General features: G+C 49.1%; 1 protein-coding gene across 3 annotated transcripts in view; it reads right to left on the reverse strand.

Annotated features, from left to right (window-relative positions):
- CGN (cingulin) overlaps positions 1-7687 on the reverse strand; it is a 30188-nt gene extending 22501 nt beyond the window's left edge. The window contains exons 1-2 of one of the 3 annotated variants that reach the window (XM_065545965.1): positions 6399-6532; positions 2071-2217 (exon numbers count right to left, since the gene is read on the reverse strand). In XM_065545965.1, coding sequence (XP_065402037.1) covers positions 2071-2215 — 145 coding nt within the window. In that variant the 5' untranslated portion in view covers positions 2216-2217; positions 6399-6532. Of the gene's footprint in view, positions 1-2070; positions 2218-6398; positions 6533-7608 lie in introns of those variants that run through there. The other 2 variants (XM_015457322.3, XM_065545967.1) reach the window with 2 other exon arrangements.
- Between the last annotated feature and the right edge of the window lie 7967 nt (positions 7688-15654).

The following is a 15654-nucleotide window of genomic DNA, read 5'->3' on the forward strand; positions in this document are numbered from 1 at the left end:
ACAAAAGCAAAACTCTATCTCCAAAATAAAAAAAAAAAAACCCACCGTGTGCCTTCCTCCCTGCCTCCCTCTGAGGGAAGGCAGAACCCACACCCTGCTCAACAGATACTGCCATCTCACTGGAGAAAAAGGGACCTTCTGTCCCAGAGCTCATTTAAAATATAGAAGACCTCAAAGTATATCATCCCACTTCCAGAAAGAAACTTAGAAACACTGATAGCAGTGGCCGGGCGCGGTGGCTCAAGCCTGTAATCCCAGCACTTTGGGAGGCCGAGACGGGCGGATCATGAGGTCAGGAGATCGAGACCATCCTGGCTAACCCGGTGAAACTCCGTCTCTACTAAAAAATACAAAAAACTAGCCGGGCGAGGTGGCGGGCGCCTGTAGTCCCAGCTACTCGGGAGGCTGAGGCAGGAGAATGGTGTGAACCCGGGAGGCGGAGCTTGCAGTGAGCTGAGATCCGGCCACTGCACTCCAGCCTGGGCGACAGAGCGAGACTCCGTCTCAAAAAAAAAAAAAAAAAAAAAAAAGAAACACTGATAGCAGTGATGCCTTTGAGGTAGAGGAACTGAGGACTAGGAACAGGGATGGGACAGTTTCTATTCTCGGGAAGAGCAGAAAGGAGTAGACATTCTACTGTATATCTCTTTATCCCTTTTGAATTTGGAACCATGTAGATGTATTATCTATTCAAGAAAAAGTTGTGGTTTTTTTGAGACGGAGTTTTGCTCTTGTTGCCCAGGCTGAAGTGTAATGGCATGATCTTGGCTCACCGCAACCTCTGCCTCCCGGGTTCAAGCGATTCTCCTGCCTCAGTCTCCCAAGTAGCTGGGATTACAGGCACCCACCATCATGCCTGGCTAATTTTTGTATTTTTAGTACAGATGGGGTTTCACCATGTTGGCCAAGCTGGTCTCAAACTCCTGACCTCAGGTGATCCGCCCACCTCAGCCTCCCAAAGTGCTGGGATTATAGGCATGAGCCACTGTACCCAGCCAAAAAGATTTAAATGTGGTTTAAAAACTGTACCACTTGGCCAGGCATGGTGGCTCATGCCTGTAATCCCAGCACTTTTGGAGCCCAAGGTGGGTGGATCACCTGAGGTCAGGAGTTTGAGACCAGCCTGACCAACATGGTGAAATCCTGTCTCTACTAAAAATACAAAATCAGCCAGGCGTGGTGGCGGGTGCCTATAATCCCAGTTGCTCGGGAGGCCGAGGCAGGAGAATCACTTGAACCCGGGAGATGGAGTTTACAGTGACCCAAGATCACGCCATTGCACTCCAGTCTGGGTGACAAAAGTGAAACTCTCTCTCAAAAAGAAAAGTGCCATTTCAAGGGGCCCCAAGTCAGGTAAACTTGTCTCAGCTGAGAGCCAGAGCCAACACCATCCATAGGCCAGCTTCCCAGGCCCACATCGCTAAAGCTCAGAGTCAGCAAATGGAATGTATTCCAGGTATGCTCTGGCTCCAGGAACTTGGGGGAGAGATTGTCTTCCAAGCAAATAAAAAAATTCAGCTTCCCCACCCCTTCTGCTAGTCTCCACCAGAGCCTAGCACCAAACTGGAGGAGGAGCCTCTAACGTGCCAGACAGAAACACAAACATACCCAACTCAACCTCCCCGTGGAGTTCTGGGCCAAGGAAACTTGGCAAGGCCCCTTTCAGGGACTGTAAAGTGCTAGCAAGCCAGGAAACGAGGGTGAGATGAGAAGGGAGGGGAAGGGATGGGAGAGGCAGAGCTACAGGTGACAAAGGGCTTGGTAGGGAAGGTCTCCTATCTGAAGAAGGGCATTCTTAGAATTCCCAGCAATTTTTAAGAGAAAGGAACAGGGAGGGAAGAGCCCTTTATTAGGAATGATTCTTCATCTTTTTGGCCCTGGGACTCCATGAGAAAATGATGAAAACAAGGCACCCTCCCCGAGGAGACAGCACACACAAACTTTCATCACCCCATCTTAAAAGGCTTGTGAAGGCAGACAAGTAAAGTAGTTCTCCAAACCACTCATCCAGTAGAAAATGCACCGGACTAGAGTCAGGATCTGGTTTGGAATCCTGTCTCTGCTCTTTACCTGGTGTATGCAACCTCAGGCAAATCACAACTTTTCTGGTATGGTGGTTCACACCTGTAATCCCAGCATTTTGGGAGGCCAAGGTGGGTGGATCACTTGAACTCGGGAGTTTGAGACCAGCCTGAGCAACATGGCAAAACCCCATCTCTACAAAAAATACAAAAAAAACTAACTGAGTATGGTGGTACACACCTGTAGTCCCAGCTACTTGGGAGGCTGAGGCAGGTGGGTCACCTGAGGCCAGGAGTTTGAAGCTGCAGTGAGCTGTAATCGCACCACTGCACTCCAGCTTGGGTGATAGAGTGACACTCTGTCTCAAAAACAACATCGACAACAAAAAACCCACAACTTTTCTGTGCCTCAGTTTCCTCATCTGTAAAATGGGTATAATGATAATGCCCCACAAGGTTATTATCTGTAAGAATGATATTTATGCAGCCATATGCATAAATAAATAATTATATGGGCATATACAACAATAAAAAATTACCAAGTTACACACTTAAGATCTTTGTGCTTTATTTAGGCCAGGCGCAGTGGCTCACATCTGTAATCCCAACACTTTGGGAGGCCGAGGCAGGCAGATCACCTGAGGTCAGGAGTTCAACAACAGCCTGGCCAACAAGGTGAAACCCCATGTCTACTAAAAATACAAAAACTAGCCTGGCATGGTGGCGCACACCTGGAATCCGAGCTACTGGGAAGGCCAAGGCAGGAGAATTGCTTAAACCTGAGAGGCAGAGGCTGCAGTGAGCCAAGATCCGCCAGCCTGGGTGACACAGCAAGACTCCATCTCAAACAAAAAAAAAAAGATTTTTGTACTTTATTGAACTTGGGTTCTAATTTAATAAAAAGGAGAGAAAAGACAAGATATTAAACATGAAAACATTTAGCATTGTGACTATCACAAAGCTGACAACAAATATCATCCTTCACACATGCTACTTCGTCCAACAGGCACTTCTGGCTTCACCTGGTTCATAGAAAGATGTCACTTCTTCAGAGAAGCCTTCCCTGACCACCACTCCCACAAACAAGGTCAGTTCTCACAAATCAGCCTCCCACAAACCAGGTCAGATCCACGTTATATGCTCTATAGTTGTCCTTCAGCAGGTTTATTCCAGTTTATATTTATACATTTATTGGAGTAATTATTTCTTGTCTGTCTCCTCCCCTACTAGATAATAAGCTCCTGGAGGGCAAAGACCATGGCTATCAGCTAACCACTGTGTCCCCAGGTGTTTGGGCATGTGCTAGATGTCAACAAATATTTGTTAAAGGCTGTATCCTGAACTAAAGCCCACTTGCACAGCAGTGGGGAGATTTGCCCAAGACAAATCTACTTGCCTCAGTAACAGGACCTCTTAGCAACAGGACCTCCTCCTGGTCCAGCCTTGCTGCCCTATGTAGTCATGATCTTAGAACCAGATGTGCCTAGATTGCCGGCTGTCAGGAAGCCACATGATTTATTCATGATGCTGTCTACCCTGTCAGTACATCTACTGATCTTCCAGATCCAGGTCAAGGAGTTCCCAGCCTAGGCCCAGCAGAGGGCACAGCCCCTTGGGCAACAGCACTAAATTGTTCAGAGGCAGTGCTGAGCACTCCCCCAGGTCCCAGGTTAGGTTAACTCCCTAACCTCAGTCACCTTCAGTCCAAGGACATGTGGATCAGGGGCCAGGAGGGTTGAAGGGATCTTTGGGGTGGGTCAGAAAGCAGGGCTCTAAATGATTCAACATGGAAAATGCGAAACCTACCCGCCTTCTGTTACAGAGGACAGTGGGGCGGGACCAAGGCAGCAGGGCAGCTCTGAGGCCTTGCGTAAGCCCCAGAGGTAGGCAGGTAAACAGTGATCGAGGGCCAGGCAACATGGAGTCCAGGGCCTGCGTCCTCACCAATGCCTGACCCTGCTTTTCTCTCCCTTGTCACATGCCCAGGGCTCTCCTCACTAACTGTACTCTAGGAAGAGACCAGACCACAAGTTAATTCAGCTGCATCTGTCTGCCTCTGCCTTTCCTGCCTGCAAGCAGTGGGAGAACACTCTACACCTGTACCAGACAGCCACTTCTCCCTGAGTTACTCATTAGCCTGCCCTGCCCCAATTCCATCACCTCTGGCCCAGGCATATGCATCTGGTTTCCAACTAGGAGTGACAGGGTCTCTGGACTTCTGGCAGGAAGTGGGGGTGGGGTGGTTTCGGGTGTGCGGAGGAAGGGCTGATTCACACAGGGCCAGGCAATAGGTTAGATGCTAAATAATCGGCAGATTTAGAAAATGGGAGAACTTGAGGTATAGAGATTAGAACCCCCTCAGAGGTAACAAGGAAAGCAAATGGTCGAAATAGAAAAGGACAGCTCAGTGACCTTGATGATTCGGCACCCTTTTCCTCATAGTTAAGAGATAAGAAGGTTCCCCGTGGATCCAAAAAGAATCCCCCAAGTGGACTCCTGCCTAGGTCCACTAAAAAAGCAGAAACCTGAGAGCCAGGCTAGAGCTGCTTGGCCAGTAGGGAAAAAAACACAATGAGGAACTGGGCCCCTGCAAACTGGCTGGACTGGTTTGAGAGGCAAGGGGAAGTGGGGGGGGCCAGGGAGAATACACTGGCAGCTTGTAAAGCAGACCAGAGAAATTCCACACCACGGAGGAGGAAGAGGGGCAAGACCACAGGCAGGGGCTCTCTGGCCTTCATGGCAAAGCCAAAGCTCTAAAGGAGAGGACAGAGGGCAGGGAAGGAACAGGCAGAAGGAGCAGATGAACAAGAACCTGGTGACAGGCCAGGATGTGACAGGGAGACTTTGTCTCCCTCCACCCCTCCCTTTCAGGTTCCCAAAGTTGCATTCCTGATCCCACACTTGCCTTGGCCACCTCCCTGGCCCTCAGTTCACCCCTCCCTGGCACAGAGAGAAAAGCCCTACACCCTCCTCACCTCCCACAAGGGGAATGGCATGCAGGCCAGCCTGGGAAACACAGGAAGGGTTCTAGGAAGCCAGAATCCTCTTAGAGTCCGGCAAATCTCTGGATTAGCAGTCCCCCAGAGCCAGCCCCCAGACTCCCAAACATCCAGGATGAAAGAAGAGACGCATAGGCATGTGTAGGCAGCCCATCTACAAACATAGCGGTTGCTAATTATTTCCCAATTACAACAACCTTCCTCAGGCAGGGCTTCAAAGGGGCCAAGCTAAGGTTGACTCTAGTTCCCTTACCTGCCTAAGGCAAAGAAATTTGCCTTCAGTCTTGTCTGGGCCCCAAGGTGCACCTTTCATCTGTCCTGGGGATTTGGAGTTGTAATTTCCCTAGTCTCGTGGTCTCCTGGTGAGTCCTGCCTATTTCCTGCACCAATAGTGCCTGCTGCCATTCTGACAGCCACCAAGGTTCAGGAGTCAGGGATGCCTGGAGGGCGTTCAGGGAGTAATGGGGATTCCTCCAGCCATCAAGGAAATTGGTTGGGCTCCCAAACCTCATCCAATGGTCCCCATCTAGAACCACAGAAAAAATACATGTGTACTTGGAGAAAGGATTTGACATCCGCCCCCAGAAAGGGGCCTCCTGAGAAATAAGTATTAATATTTATCAATATTTTGCAGGCCCAGGCAGGGCTCTATGCTTCCTCATATCCCTCTCTTCGGGAGTACTCTCTCTCTCTCTCTCTCTCATGAGGAAGAAGGAACGATTCTCCCTGGCACGAAAGCAAAGGACAGAAAGTGAAAGCCTAATGGTTGTACACCTGGCTAAGAGACGAGGGTGCCCTCTCATCTGCCCCTCAGTGTCTCCGATTCGCAACTGCCTTCGGCCGGAGGTGAAGGGCTGGGGAAAAGATCCCACACCTCAGAGTCATCTCAAAGCCATCAGGGAGGTGACAGCGGCCAGCTGAGACCGGAGGACGCGGGAAAGAACCTCAGGCAAGCAGCACCTGCAGATGCCCTCCCCTGGCGAGTCTGCACCTCAGGCAGCAGCAGTTCCCGACTCAGCTGGGACTAACTCCTTCCCCCCGCCACCGCCGTCTCCAAGAGAAATTCTGCCCCTAGGGCTGGCGTCTGACCTCCAGAGAGATCTGGCGCTGAAACGCTTTCATGCCCTGGGAACAGCATTCGCCCCAGGTGCCCCTCGCCTGGCACCTTCCCAGTCACCTGCATCTGGCACCTCAAGGTAGGGGTCGGCTCTTAATCAGTACCCCACCCCGCCCCAACCTCCCCTCCTCCCGTCTCCCACTCGGCACCTGTGCCCTAGAGAGGGGCATCTCACTCCGCCTCGATGCCCGCCCCTCAAAGGTACCCCTGAGGGCTCGCTTTCCTCTCGGGTGCCCTGGCCCCCACTCCGGGTCCACTTACCCTGACCGGGCGCGGCGCTCCCAGACGTGCGTGCGTTTGGGCTCGGGCTCGGGCTCGGGCTGGGGCTCGGGCTCCGGCTCGGTCAGAGCAGCACGCGCAGCTCCGGCCCTCCCCCTCGTCTTCGGCGGTCCCTCCTTTTTCCCCCTCCCACCAACCTGTTACTCCGCTGCGGAGCTCCACCCCCGCGGGCCGTCAGTGCCCGCCCCGCCTTTCCCCGCTCCGGTTGGTCTGCTTCCCGTAGGGGGCGGGGCCTCCGCCGCGGGGACCGGGACCCGGGGTCTCCAGCCGCGAGGGGCGGGCCGGGTCACGTGGACCGGCGGGCTGCGGAGCGCCGGGGCGGGGCGGCGAGGGGCGCGGAGGCCATTTTGGGGGCGTCGCGGATGGCTGTGAGTGACCGCCGGCCAAGACCCCGGGAGCCGTCTGCCAGAGCATCTTCTGGGCTCTGCTAGAAAACAGCCTCCTGCCTCCGGTTTACTCCAAGGGAATCGCCGGCCAGGGCCCTTTCTGTCCTTCACCTACCGCTGCAGGAACCAGAGTGCTCTTTCGTCGCTTTCTGCAGAAGATACCTCCATTGTCCCCCGACTTCAGAGCCTCCTGCACCTCAGTTCGTCTCCCTTTTCCCTGACCCGAACCAGAACCCTGATCTTGGATTCTCTTTTATCTGGTGGCCTCCGCAATCATTTTCCAGCCTGACATCTTTTTCTATGTAATATTTATCACCTTCTAGTTAATAACATAATTTTCAAAATCATTTTCATCATTTTGCCTCCAGTCCTACGATAAGCCTCACCAGAGCAAGGATCTCTTATTCTGTGCCCTGCTGCACCCCAAACGCCTACAACAGGGACTGGTACATACTACATGCTTAATAAATATTTGTTGACTGAATGAATGGAAACCGGGGACGCAAATTTACCAGAACAGGAATGACCTTCGTTCTAAACTGAAAGGGACTCAACCCCAAATTGTAAATCCGCCTTAGAGTTAGCCTCTCAAGAATTAGGGATGCTGATCCCAGTTCCCAGAAAAGAGTAAAGACTAGGGGCTCTGCAAACTGCAGGAACCCCGCTCATACCAGCTGCAGTTAAAACATTAAAGCTGGCACCTAGCTGTTAACCACTGAGATATTTAAAAAAGAGATTGACTTAGTTTACGTTGCTGGGCTCAGAATTTTGTTCTCATTTAGTTACAACAAATAGTTACCCTGTACCTATTTGGAGTAGAAGAGGAATCTTCGATGCAGCCCAGATTCCTGTGTGTTCTCGGGAGCTCATTTCCGCCCCTCCCCCAGCCTTCAAAAGCTAGGTGTGGGTCCTATAGGGTAAAGTCCACTTACCAGCTCCTCAACTGGGATGCAAAGTCTCTGCATTCCAGAGGAAGCTGTATATAAGGATTAGGGCCATCAAACCGGCCCGTTCCCTGGGGAGGAACAGCAAAAAAGATGTAGTGGGGGTGGGGACAGAAGAGGGAATGTCCTTCCAGGAGCGCACCTCCTGAACACTGGGTGGCTTTTAAAAGAGTTAAAAAAAATTTTTTTTTTCTTATTTTTCTTTTATTGGGCAGCCCCCTGAACCAGAATAGGTGCAGAGACACTCCCATGGGATGGTTTTTGGTTTGGGTTTAAAAAAAAAAAAAAAAGACGGAGTCTTGCTCTGTCGCCCAGGCTAAAGTCCAGTGGCGCGATCTCGGCTCACTGCAACCTCCGTCTCGCAGATTCAATTGATTTCCGGCTCATTTTTTGTATTTTTTAATAGAGACAGAGTTTCACCAGGCTGGTCTTGAACTCCTGTCCTTAAGTGATCTGCCCGCCTTGGCATGCCAAAGCGCTGGGATTACAGGCGTGAGCCACCACACCCGGCCTGTTTTGAGATTTTTTGTTTTTGTTTTTGCTTTAGTTTTGTTTTTTTCATTGAGACGGAGTCTCTGTTACCCAGGCTGGAGTGTAGTGGTGCAATCTCGGCTCACTGCAGCCACAGTCTCCCAAGCTCAAGCGATTCTCCCACCTCAGCCTCCTGAGTGGCTGGAAATTCAGGCCCACACCACCACACCGGGCTAATTTTGGCATTTTTAGTAGAGACGGAGTTTCCATGTTGTCCAGGTTGGTCTTAAACTCCTGAACTCAAGCGATCCGCCTGCCTCCACCTCTCAAAGTACTGGGACTACAGACTTGAGCCACCGCGCCTGCCCGAGTTTTTGTAAGGAGAATTTTTTTTTTTTTTTTTTTTCATGTGGGATATTGACCCAGATATTGGAAAGGCGGAAGCGCCTAAACTTTCCTAGATAACACCTTAGCAATTAGGATACTTAGTATATTTGTAGTAAATACCAACTTGGGTGGTTACCCAGCACCATGAACACAGATTACAAGGTTAAGTGGGAGCCTCTGAGTCACCGCCTTCGTCATCCGTTCTTCAAGGAAGCACTCAGTCTGAGAGGGACATCCAGGCGCAAGTGACAAAGGCAACACCCTGGTCTTTTTCCAGAGTTCAGAAGAGAGGTGATCCCTCTCCTTAAGAAATGCTGCAGAGGCCGGGCACGGTGGCTCAAGCCTGTAATCCCAGCACTTTGGGAGGCCGAGACGGGCGGATCACGAGGTCAGGAGATCGAGACCAGCCTGGCTAACACGGTGAAACCCCGTCTCTACTAAAAATACAAAAAAACTAGCCGGGCGAGGTGGCGGGCGCCTGTAGTCCCAGCTACTCGGGAGGCTGAGGCAGGAGAATGGCCTAAACCTGGGAGGCAGAGCTTGTAGTGAGCTGAGATCCGGCCACTGCACTCCAGCCTGGGTGACAGAGCGAGACTCTGCCTCAAAAAAAAAAAAAAAAAGAAAGAAATGCTGCAGAGCCAGGCTTGATGACTCATGCCTCTAATCCCAGCACTTTGGGAGGCCTAAACAGGAGGATAGCTTGAGCCCTGGAGTTGGATCGCTTGAACCCAGGAATTCAAGACCCACCTGGGCAATGGGTCTTGAGACAGTGAGACCCCATCTGTATAAAAAATAAGAAGAAGAAAAATTTTTCAAAAAAGAAATGACAAAAATTGGCCAGTTTATAAATACAGCAAAAGCAGAATATTACAGCAAATATAATATCCAGAAAGAAGAAATAAATAACACTGATAGATGTTCAAGAGAGTAGTTTTATTTTGTAAAATGGGATAATAGAGAAAATTTTAGGTAAATCGGAGGTTCCATCAAAGAAGGGGATTTGGAATCAAATTCCTCTCCTGCAATTCTTTCCTGAGTTCTCCAAGATTCACTGATACCACTAGCAACTCTACTGAATTATTCTCTCAAAGATCACCTGTTAAGGCCGGACACAGTGGCTCGCGCCTGTAATCCCAGCATTTTGGGAGGCCAAGACAGGTAGATCACATGAGGTCGGGAGTTTGAGATCAGCCTGGCCAACATGGTGAAACCCTGTCTCTACTAAAAATACAAAAATTAGCCGGTGTAGTGGTACATGCTTGTAATCCCAGCTACTCGGGAGGCTGAGGCAGGAGAATCGCTTGAACCCAGGAGGTAGAGGTTGCAATGAGCTGAGATTGTGCCATTTGCACTCCAGCCTGGGCAACAAGAGTGAAACTCCGCTTCAAAATAATAATAATAATAATAATGGAAATGAGGTGATGCCACTAGCTGTAATGGAAAGGACAAGAGACAGGAAGGTTTTGGGAGGACCTAGAAGAAGAAGAATATGGTAAATTAACTCTGGCACTTGCTGTCTTAAAGAAGCATGTGGTGCATCCACACACACATACACACACAAATGTCTAGCAAACAACTGGAAATGAAGCCTAGATAAGAAGTCAGGGCTGGCCGGGAGATCGAGACCATCCTGGCTAACCCGGTGAAACCCCGTCTCTATCAAAAAATACAAAAAAACTAGCCGGGCGTGGTGGCGGGCGCCTGTAGTCCCAGCTGCTCGGGAGGCTGAGGCAGGAGAATGGCGTGAACCCGGGAGGCAGAGCTTGCAGTGAGCGGAGATCCGGCCACTGCACTCCAGCCTGGGCGACAGAGCGAGACTCCGTCTCAAAAAAAAAAAAAAAAAAAAAAAAAGAAGGAGAAACTGGCCGGGCGTGGTGGCTGATGCCTGTAATCCCAGCATTTTGGAAGGCCAAGACGGGCAGATCACATGAGGTCAAGAGTTCAAGACCGGTCTGGCCAACATGGTAAAACCCCGCCTCTACTAAAAAATTAGCTGTGTGTGGTGGAACATACCTGTAATCCCAGCTACTTGGGAAGCTGAGGTAGGAGAATTGCTTGAATCCGGGAGGTGGAGGTTTCAGTGAACCGAGATTGTGCCATTGCACTCCAGCCTGGGCAACAAGAGTGAAACTCCATCTCAAAAAACAAAAACAAAAAAAAAGAAGAACGAGAGACTTGGTTATGTTTTAATGAGAAGCTAGAAAAGGAGACAAGATTCAAGAACTGAGATGATACAGGAGAAAGAGGAAAAGAGAAAAAGAGAACAGCCAGATAGTCAAACCCTGGAACTTAGAGGAGAAAGTGAAGTCTCTGTTCTGGAACTTAAATTGTACGAACGGATGTGAAAGAGTGAGGAGTTGAGAAAGTTGAAGCAGGTAACTAGTTCACCAGATTACTGGACCTGCCAAAGAGAAGTGATTCTCAGGGCTGGAGAATTTGTTAAAAGGTTTTGGAACTGTTGGTATTATCTACAAGCCTAAGGAAGAATATGATAAATGCCAAATCAGTGGCACAAATGAAGTGTTACCGGAAAGCTTATCTTTCAACTAGAATAGAGTGATTTATAATCTGGGCCTTGAAAAAACAGGCAGGGGAAAGGGAGGAGAAAAGAGAACAAGAAAATGTGCAAGGGCCCTAGGGGCAGAAAAGCATCATGTCAGTTTAGTGAACTGGAAGGTTAGCCTGTAGAGCAAAGGGACAAAGAGAATAGTGGTAAATTAGATGACAGGTAAATTCTGGGGTAGATTTTATAAGGCCTTGAATATCAGAATAAGAAATGTGGGATTTCAGCCGGGCTTGGTGGCTCACACCTGTAATTCCAGCACTTTGGGAGGCCGAGGCGGGTAGATCACCTGAAGTCAGGAGTTCAAGACCAGTCTGGCCAACATAGTGAAACTCTCTGTCTACGAAAATACAAAAAAATCAGCCAAGCATTATGGCGGGTGCCTGTAATCTCAGCTACTCAGGAGACTGAAGCAGGAGAATTGCTTCAACCCGGGAGGCAGAGGTTGCAGTGGGCAGAGGTTGCAGTGAGCCAACATTGCTCCATTGCACCATTGCACTCCAGCCTGGGTGACAAAGAGAAACTCCGTCAAAAAAGAAAGAAAGAAAGAAAGAGAAAGAGAGAGAGAGAGAAACAGAAGGAAGGAAGGAAGGAAGGAAGGAAGGAAGGAAGGAAGGAAGGAAGGAAGGAGAAAGGAAGGGAGAAAGAAAGAAAGAGAAATGTGGGCTTTCACAGTATTCTAGCCTGAGCAACAAGAGCTACACCATGTTTCTTTAAAAAAAAAGAAGTATAGGGCCGGGCGCGGTGGTTCAAGCCTGTAATCCCAGCACTTTGGGAGGCCGAGACGGGCGGATCACGAGGTCGGGAGATCGAGACCATCCTGGCTAACATGGTGAAACCCCGTATCTACTAAAAAAATACAAAAAACTAGCCGGGCGAGGTGGCGGGCGCCTGTAGTCCCAGCTACTCGGGAGGCTGAGGCAGGAGAATGGCGGGAACCCGGGAGGCGGAGCTTGCAGTGAGCTGAGATCCGGCCACTGCACTCCAGCCTGGGAGACAGAGCGAGACTCCGTCTCAAAAAAAAAAAAAAAAAAAAAAAGAAGAAGTAAAAAGAAATGTGGGCTTTATTAGTAGGTAATGGAGAGCTATTAAAGGTTCTTAAGCAGGAAAGAGGCAGTACTTCAGAAGGTCTCTATGATAAATGCAATGGTAAAGCTTGATTGAAGTAAACCCTAAAAACCACAGTGGTGGCTGGGTGCAGTGGCTCACATTGGTAACCCCAGCCCTTTGGGAGGCTGAGGCAGGCAGATCACCTGAGGTCAGGAGTTCAACAACAGCCTGGCCAACATGGTGAAACCCTGTCTCTACTAAAAATACAAAAAAATAGCTGGGCATGGTGGTGAGCACCTGTAATCCCAGCTACTCGGGAGGCTGAGGCAGGAGAATCATTTGAATACAGGAGGCGGAGGTTGCAGTGAGCCAAGATCGCGTCATTGCACTCCAGCCTGGACAACAGGGCAAGACTCCATCTCAAAAAAAAAAAAAAAAAAAAAAGAACAAAAAACAAAACAAAACAAAAAAACAAAAAACACAGTGGTGGCAAAAGGAGGGAAAAGCAAGGACCACTCACCCTGATGCTCTTTTAGCGTATTACTCATCATTTCTCTCTTGAGCTTTGTTTACAAACACTTCGCTCTTCAAGAGCAATAATAGTATGTAATTATACTAACACTTGGGGCTTTTCCTGGCTGAATACAATTTCTGTTCTGGTTATGGTCAGGGAAGATAATAAGAAATGGTCACTGTATACACTCACTTTATATACATGTACAATCTTTGAGTACAGGACTTCCAAGAGTCCCCAAAAGATATTTCATTCTTTGTGACCCATGTCGTCCAGTCTTTTCTCAGTTTGACTAGGGAGGCAGAGCTGCAGAGATTTCATGAACGGACATCACTGAGGCAGCATACCAAGTCAGGAGTCAAGAGATCTGTATTCTAATTTTACTTCTGGGAAAGCTGTACTCCTAGCCAAGTCTTCTAAAATATTTGGGACTCTGTTTTCTCTGAGAATTATGAAGATGATCCTAGATTTCATAATTGTATTGTTTCCTTTGGGTTTCTTGAAGATGGGTTCTGCCTCCCATCTCTTCCTTTTATTATCAGCTAGGAACGTAAGTGTAACCAAATCTAGTACATAAAGGATAATTGTTTGGGACAAAGCGTTCCAAGCAACTTTTTTCAGTTTAATCAGAGTCACTCGCAGACAAGGGAAAGACTCATTTCCAAGTTCCTTGGATCTCCTCACACCCCGGACAATAGACCCTATTGTCCTAGTTGCCCACCTCTAACGCTCTGAGCAGCTAAATTCCAGTAAGTTCAAAGTCTCCGGTATATATTCATTTTTTTGGTTTGTTTCTTAAACAGTAGAAATGGGGTTTCCCTATGTTGGCCAGGCTGCTCCTGAACTCCTGGGATCAAGCAATCCACCCACCTCGGCCTCCCAAAATGCTGGAATTACAGGTGTGAGCCGTAGCGCCTGGCCTTCACTATACATTCAAAATAAGAATATCATTTAAAAGGAAAAAAAAAAAGAGCAAGACAGACCACATATTTCCGATTCCCATGCTGGGCGTGGTGGCTCACGCCTGTAATCCCAGCATTTTGGGAGGCCGAGGCAGGTGGATCACCTGAAGTCAGGAGTTCAAGACCAGCCTGGCCAGCATGGTAAAACCTCATCTCTACTAAAAACACAGAAAAAAATTAGCTGGACGTGGTGGCATGTGCCTGTGATCCCAGCTACTCGGGAGGCTGAGGCAGGAGAATCACTTGAACCTGGGAGGGGGAGGTTGCTGTGAGCCGAGATCGCACCACTGCACTCCAGCCTGGGCGACAGAGCAAGACGCCGTCTGAAAAAAAAACAAACAAAAAAGAAATTAAAAAGAACAGATTCCTTCTGCATAATTATTCTTCTGGGTTGTTAAAACGCCATTCTGAGGAGAGAGCCAGTTTTCCTCCACACACCCAAACAACAGCTGATTCCACCTCCCATCTCACTTTCCTCCTCTCATCAATGAAGGGGACAGAAGCTTGGCAGCTCAAACCTATACACACATCCCGCAAGCCCTGAGACTCCTCCAGTTCTCTCACAGTCCACTGTGGCAAAGAGTTTTAGCAGAATCCCATTAATTGCCTGATTTGCTCAGGTTTTTTATCTGAATCTTTCTCAAAGTATAAGTCTCATAATACAGAGGCAAAATGGCATATGGAAATAGCACTGAACTCCAAGACAAAATACCTGACGTGGCAGCCATGACATCCCTTAGAAAGAATCTGCCATTCAACTGCCAGAAAGCAATTTGCTGTCAGCCCACAGCTGCATCACCTTTGGGATCCATTACCGTGTCAGAACTAAGGCCACACTCTTCCTGAACAGCCCCAAGCCAATTGACTGACAGTGTGGTTACTGGGACCTGGCGGTTTCCGCCCACTGTTAATTTATCTATGTAATAACCTTTACCTGGTGCTTTCCACTGGGTAGACTGCAACTTGGAAGAATCTGCACCATGGCTTCAGGTTTTCCTTGCCCGATTTTGCTTCTGCCTTCGTTTACTTTATCAGGATAGGGAAGCCTATCCAAAGGCTTTCTCTGCCCATTCCTGCTTCCTTCTTTATCTTTCACAGGTGTTACCAGCCGGTAAGCCTCTTGCACTCCTTTTTTTTTTTTTTTTTTTTTGAGACGGAGTCTCGCTCTGTCGCCCAGGCTGGAGTGCAGTGGCCGGATCTCAGCTCACTGCAAGCTCCGCCTCCCGGGTTCCCGCCATTCTCCTGTCTCAGCCTCCTGAGTAGCTGGGACTACAGGCGCCCGCCACCTCGCCCGGCTAGTTTTTTGTATTTTTTAGTAGAGACGGGGTTTCACCGTGTTAGCCAGGATGGTCTCGATCTCCTGACCTAGTGATCCGCCCGTCTCGGCCTCCCAAAGTGCTGGGATTACAGGCTTGAGCCACCGCGCCCGGCCAACCTCTTGCACTCCTAACTTTGTCTCAGCATCTGCTCCCCAGACCACCTGAACTGACTCAGGTGACCACTCCAGAAGTGGTCTGAAAAAGCGAGCAGTAAGATAGGTTTAGGGAACTGCAGTACTACTGCCTGGCTGGCAACAAGAACCCCTCCTGGATGTTGTAGGGTACAGGTAGTCTCTGGAACAAGATGGTATCCAAGTTGCTAAAATTTTCACTGATACGAAATGGGAGAATGTTCCTGTGGTGGAACAGTTCAGGCATATGGAGTAGGCGGAGGGACAGCAGTGAGTACAGGGACAGTGGAATTCACTGGCTGTTATTAAGTTGCATTGGGCCCTGCCAAGAGATAATGAAAAGCTGAGAGTAGTTAACAAACATTGAAAATTAACTGTGAAGGTCAGAGGGCCTTTTTGATGGCTTACAAAGAGGCCCTTATCTATAGCAGTGAGAGAGCAAAAAAATCTGAAGACCAAACTCGAGGACTTCAATAGAGCTCCCAGAGGCAGATCTGCAATCAAGGTCAGG

The sequence above is a fragment of the Macaca fascicularis genome, chromosome 1 (assembly GCF_037993035.2).
Source record: "Macaca fascicularis isolate 582-1 chromosome 1, T2T-MFA8v1.1".
Classification (NCBI taxonomy): Eukaryota; Metazoa; Chordata; class Mammalia; order Primates; family Cercopithecidae; genus Macaca; species Macaca fascicularis.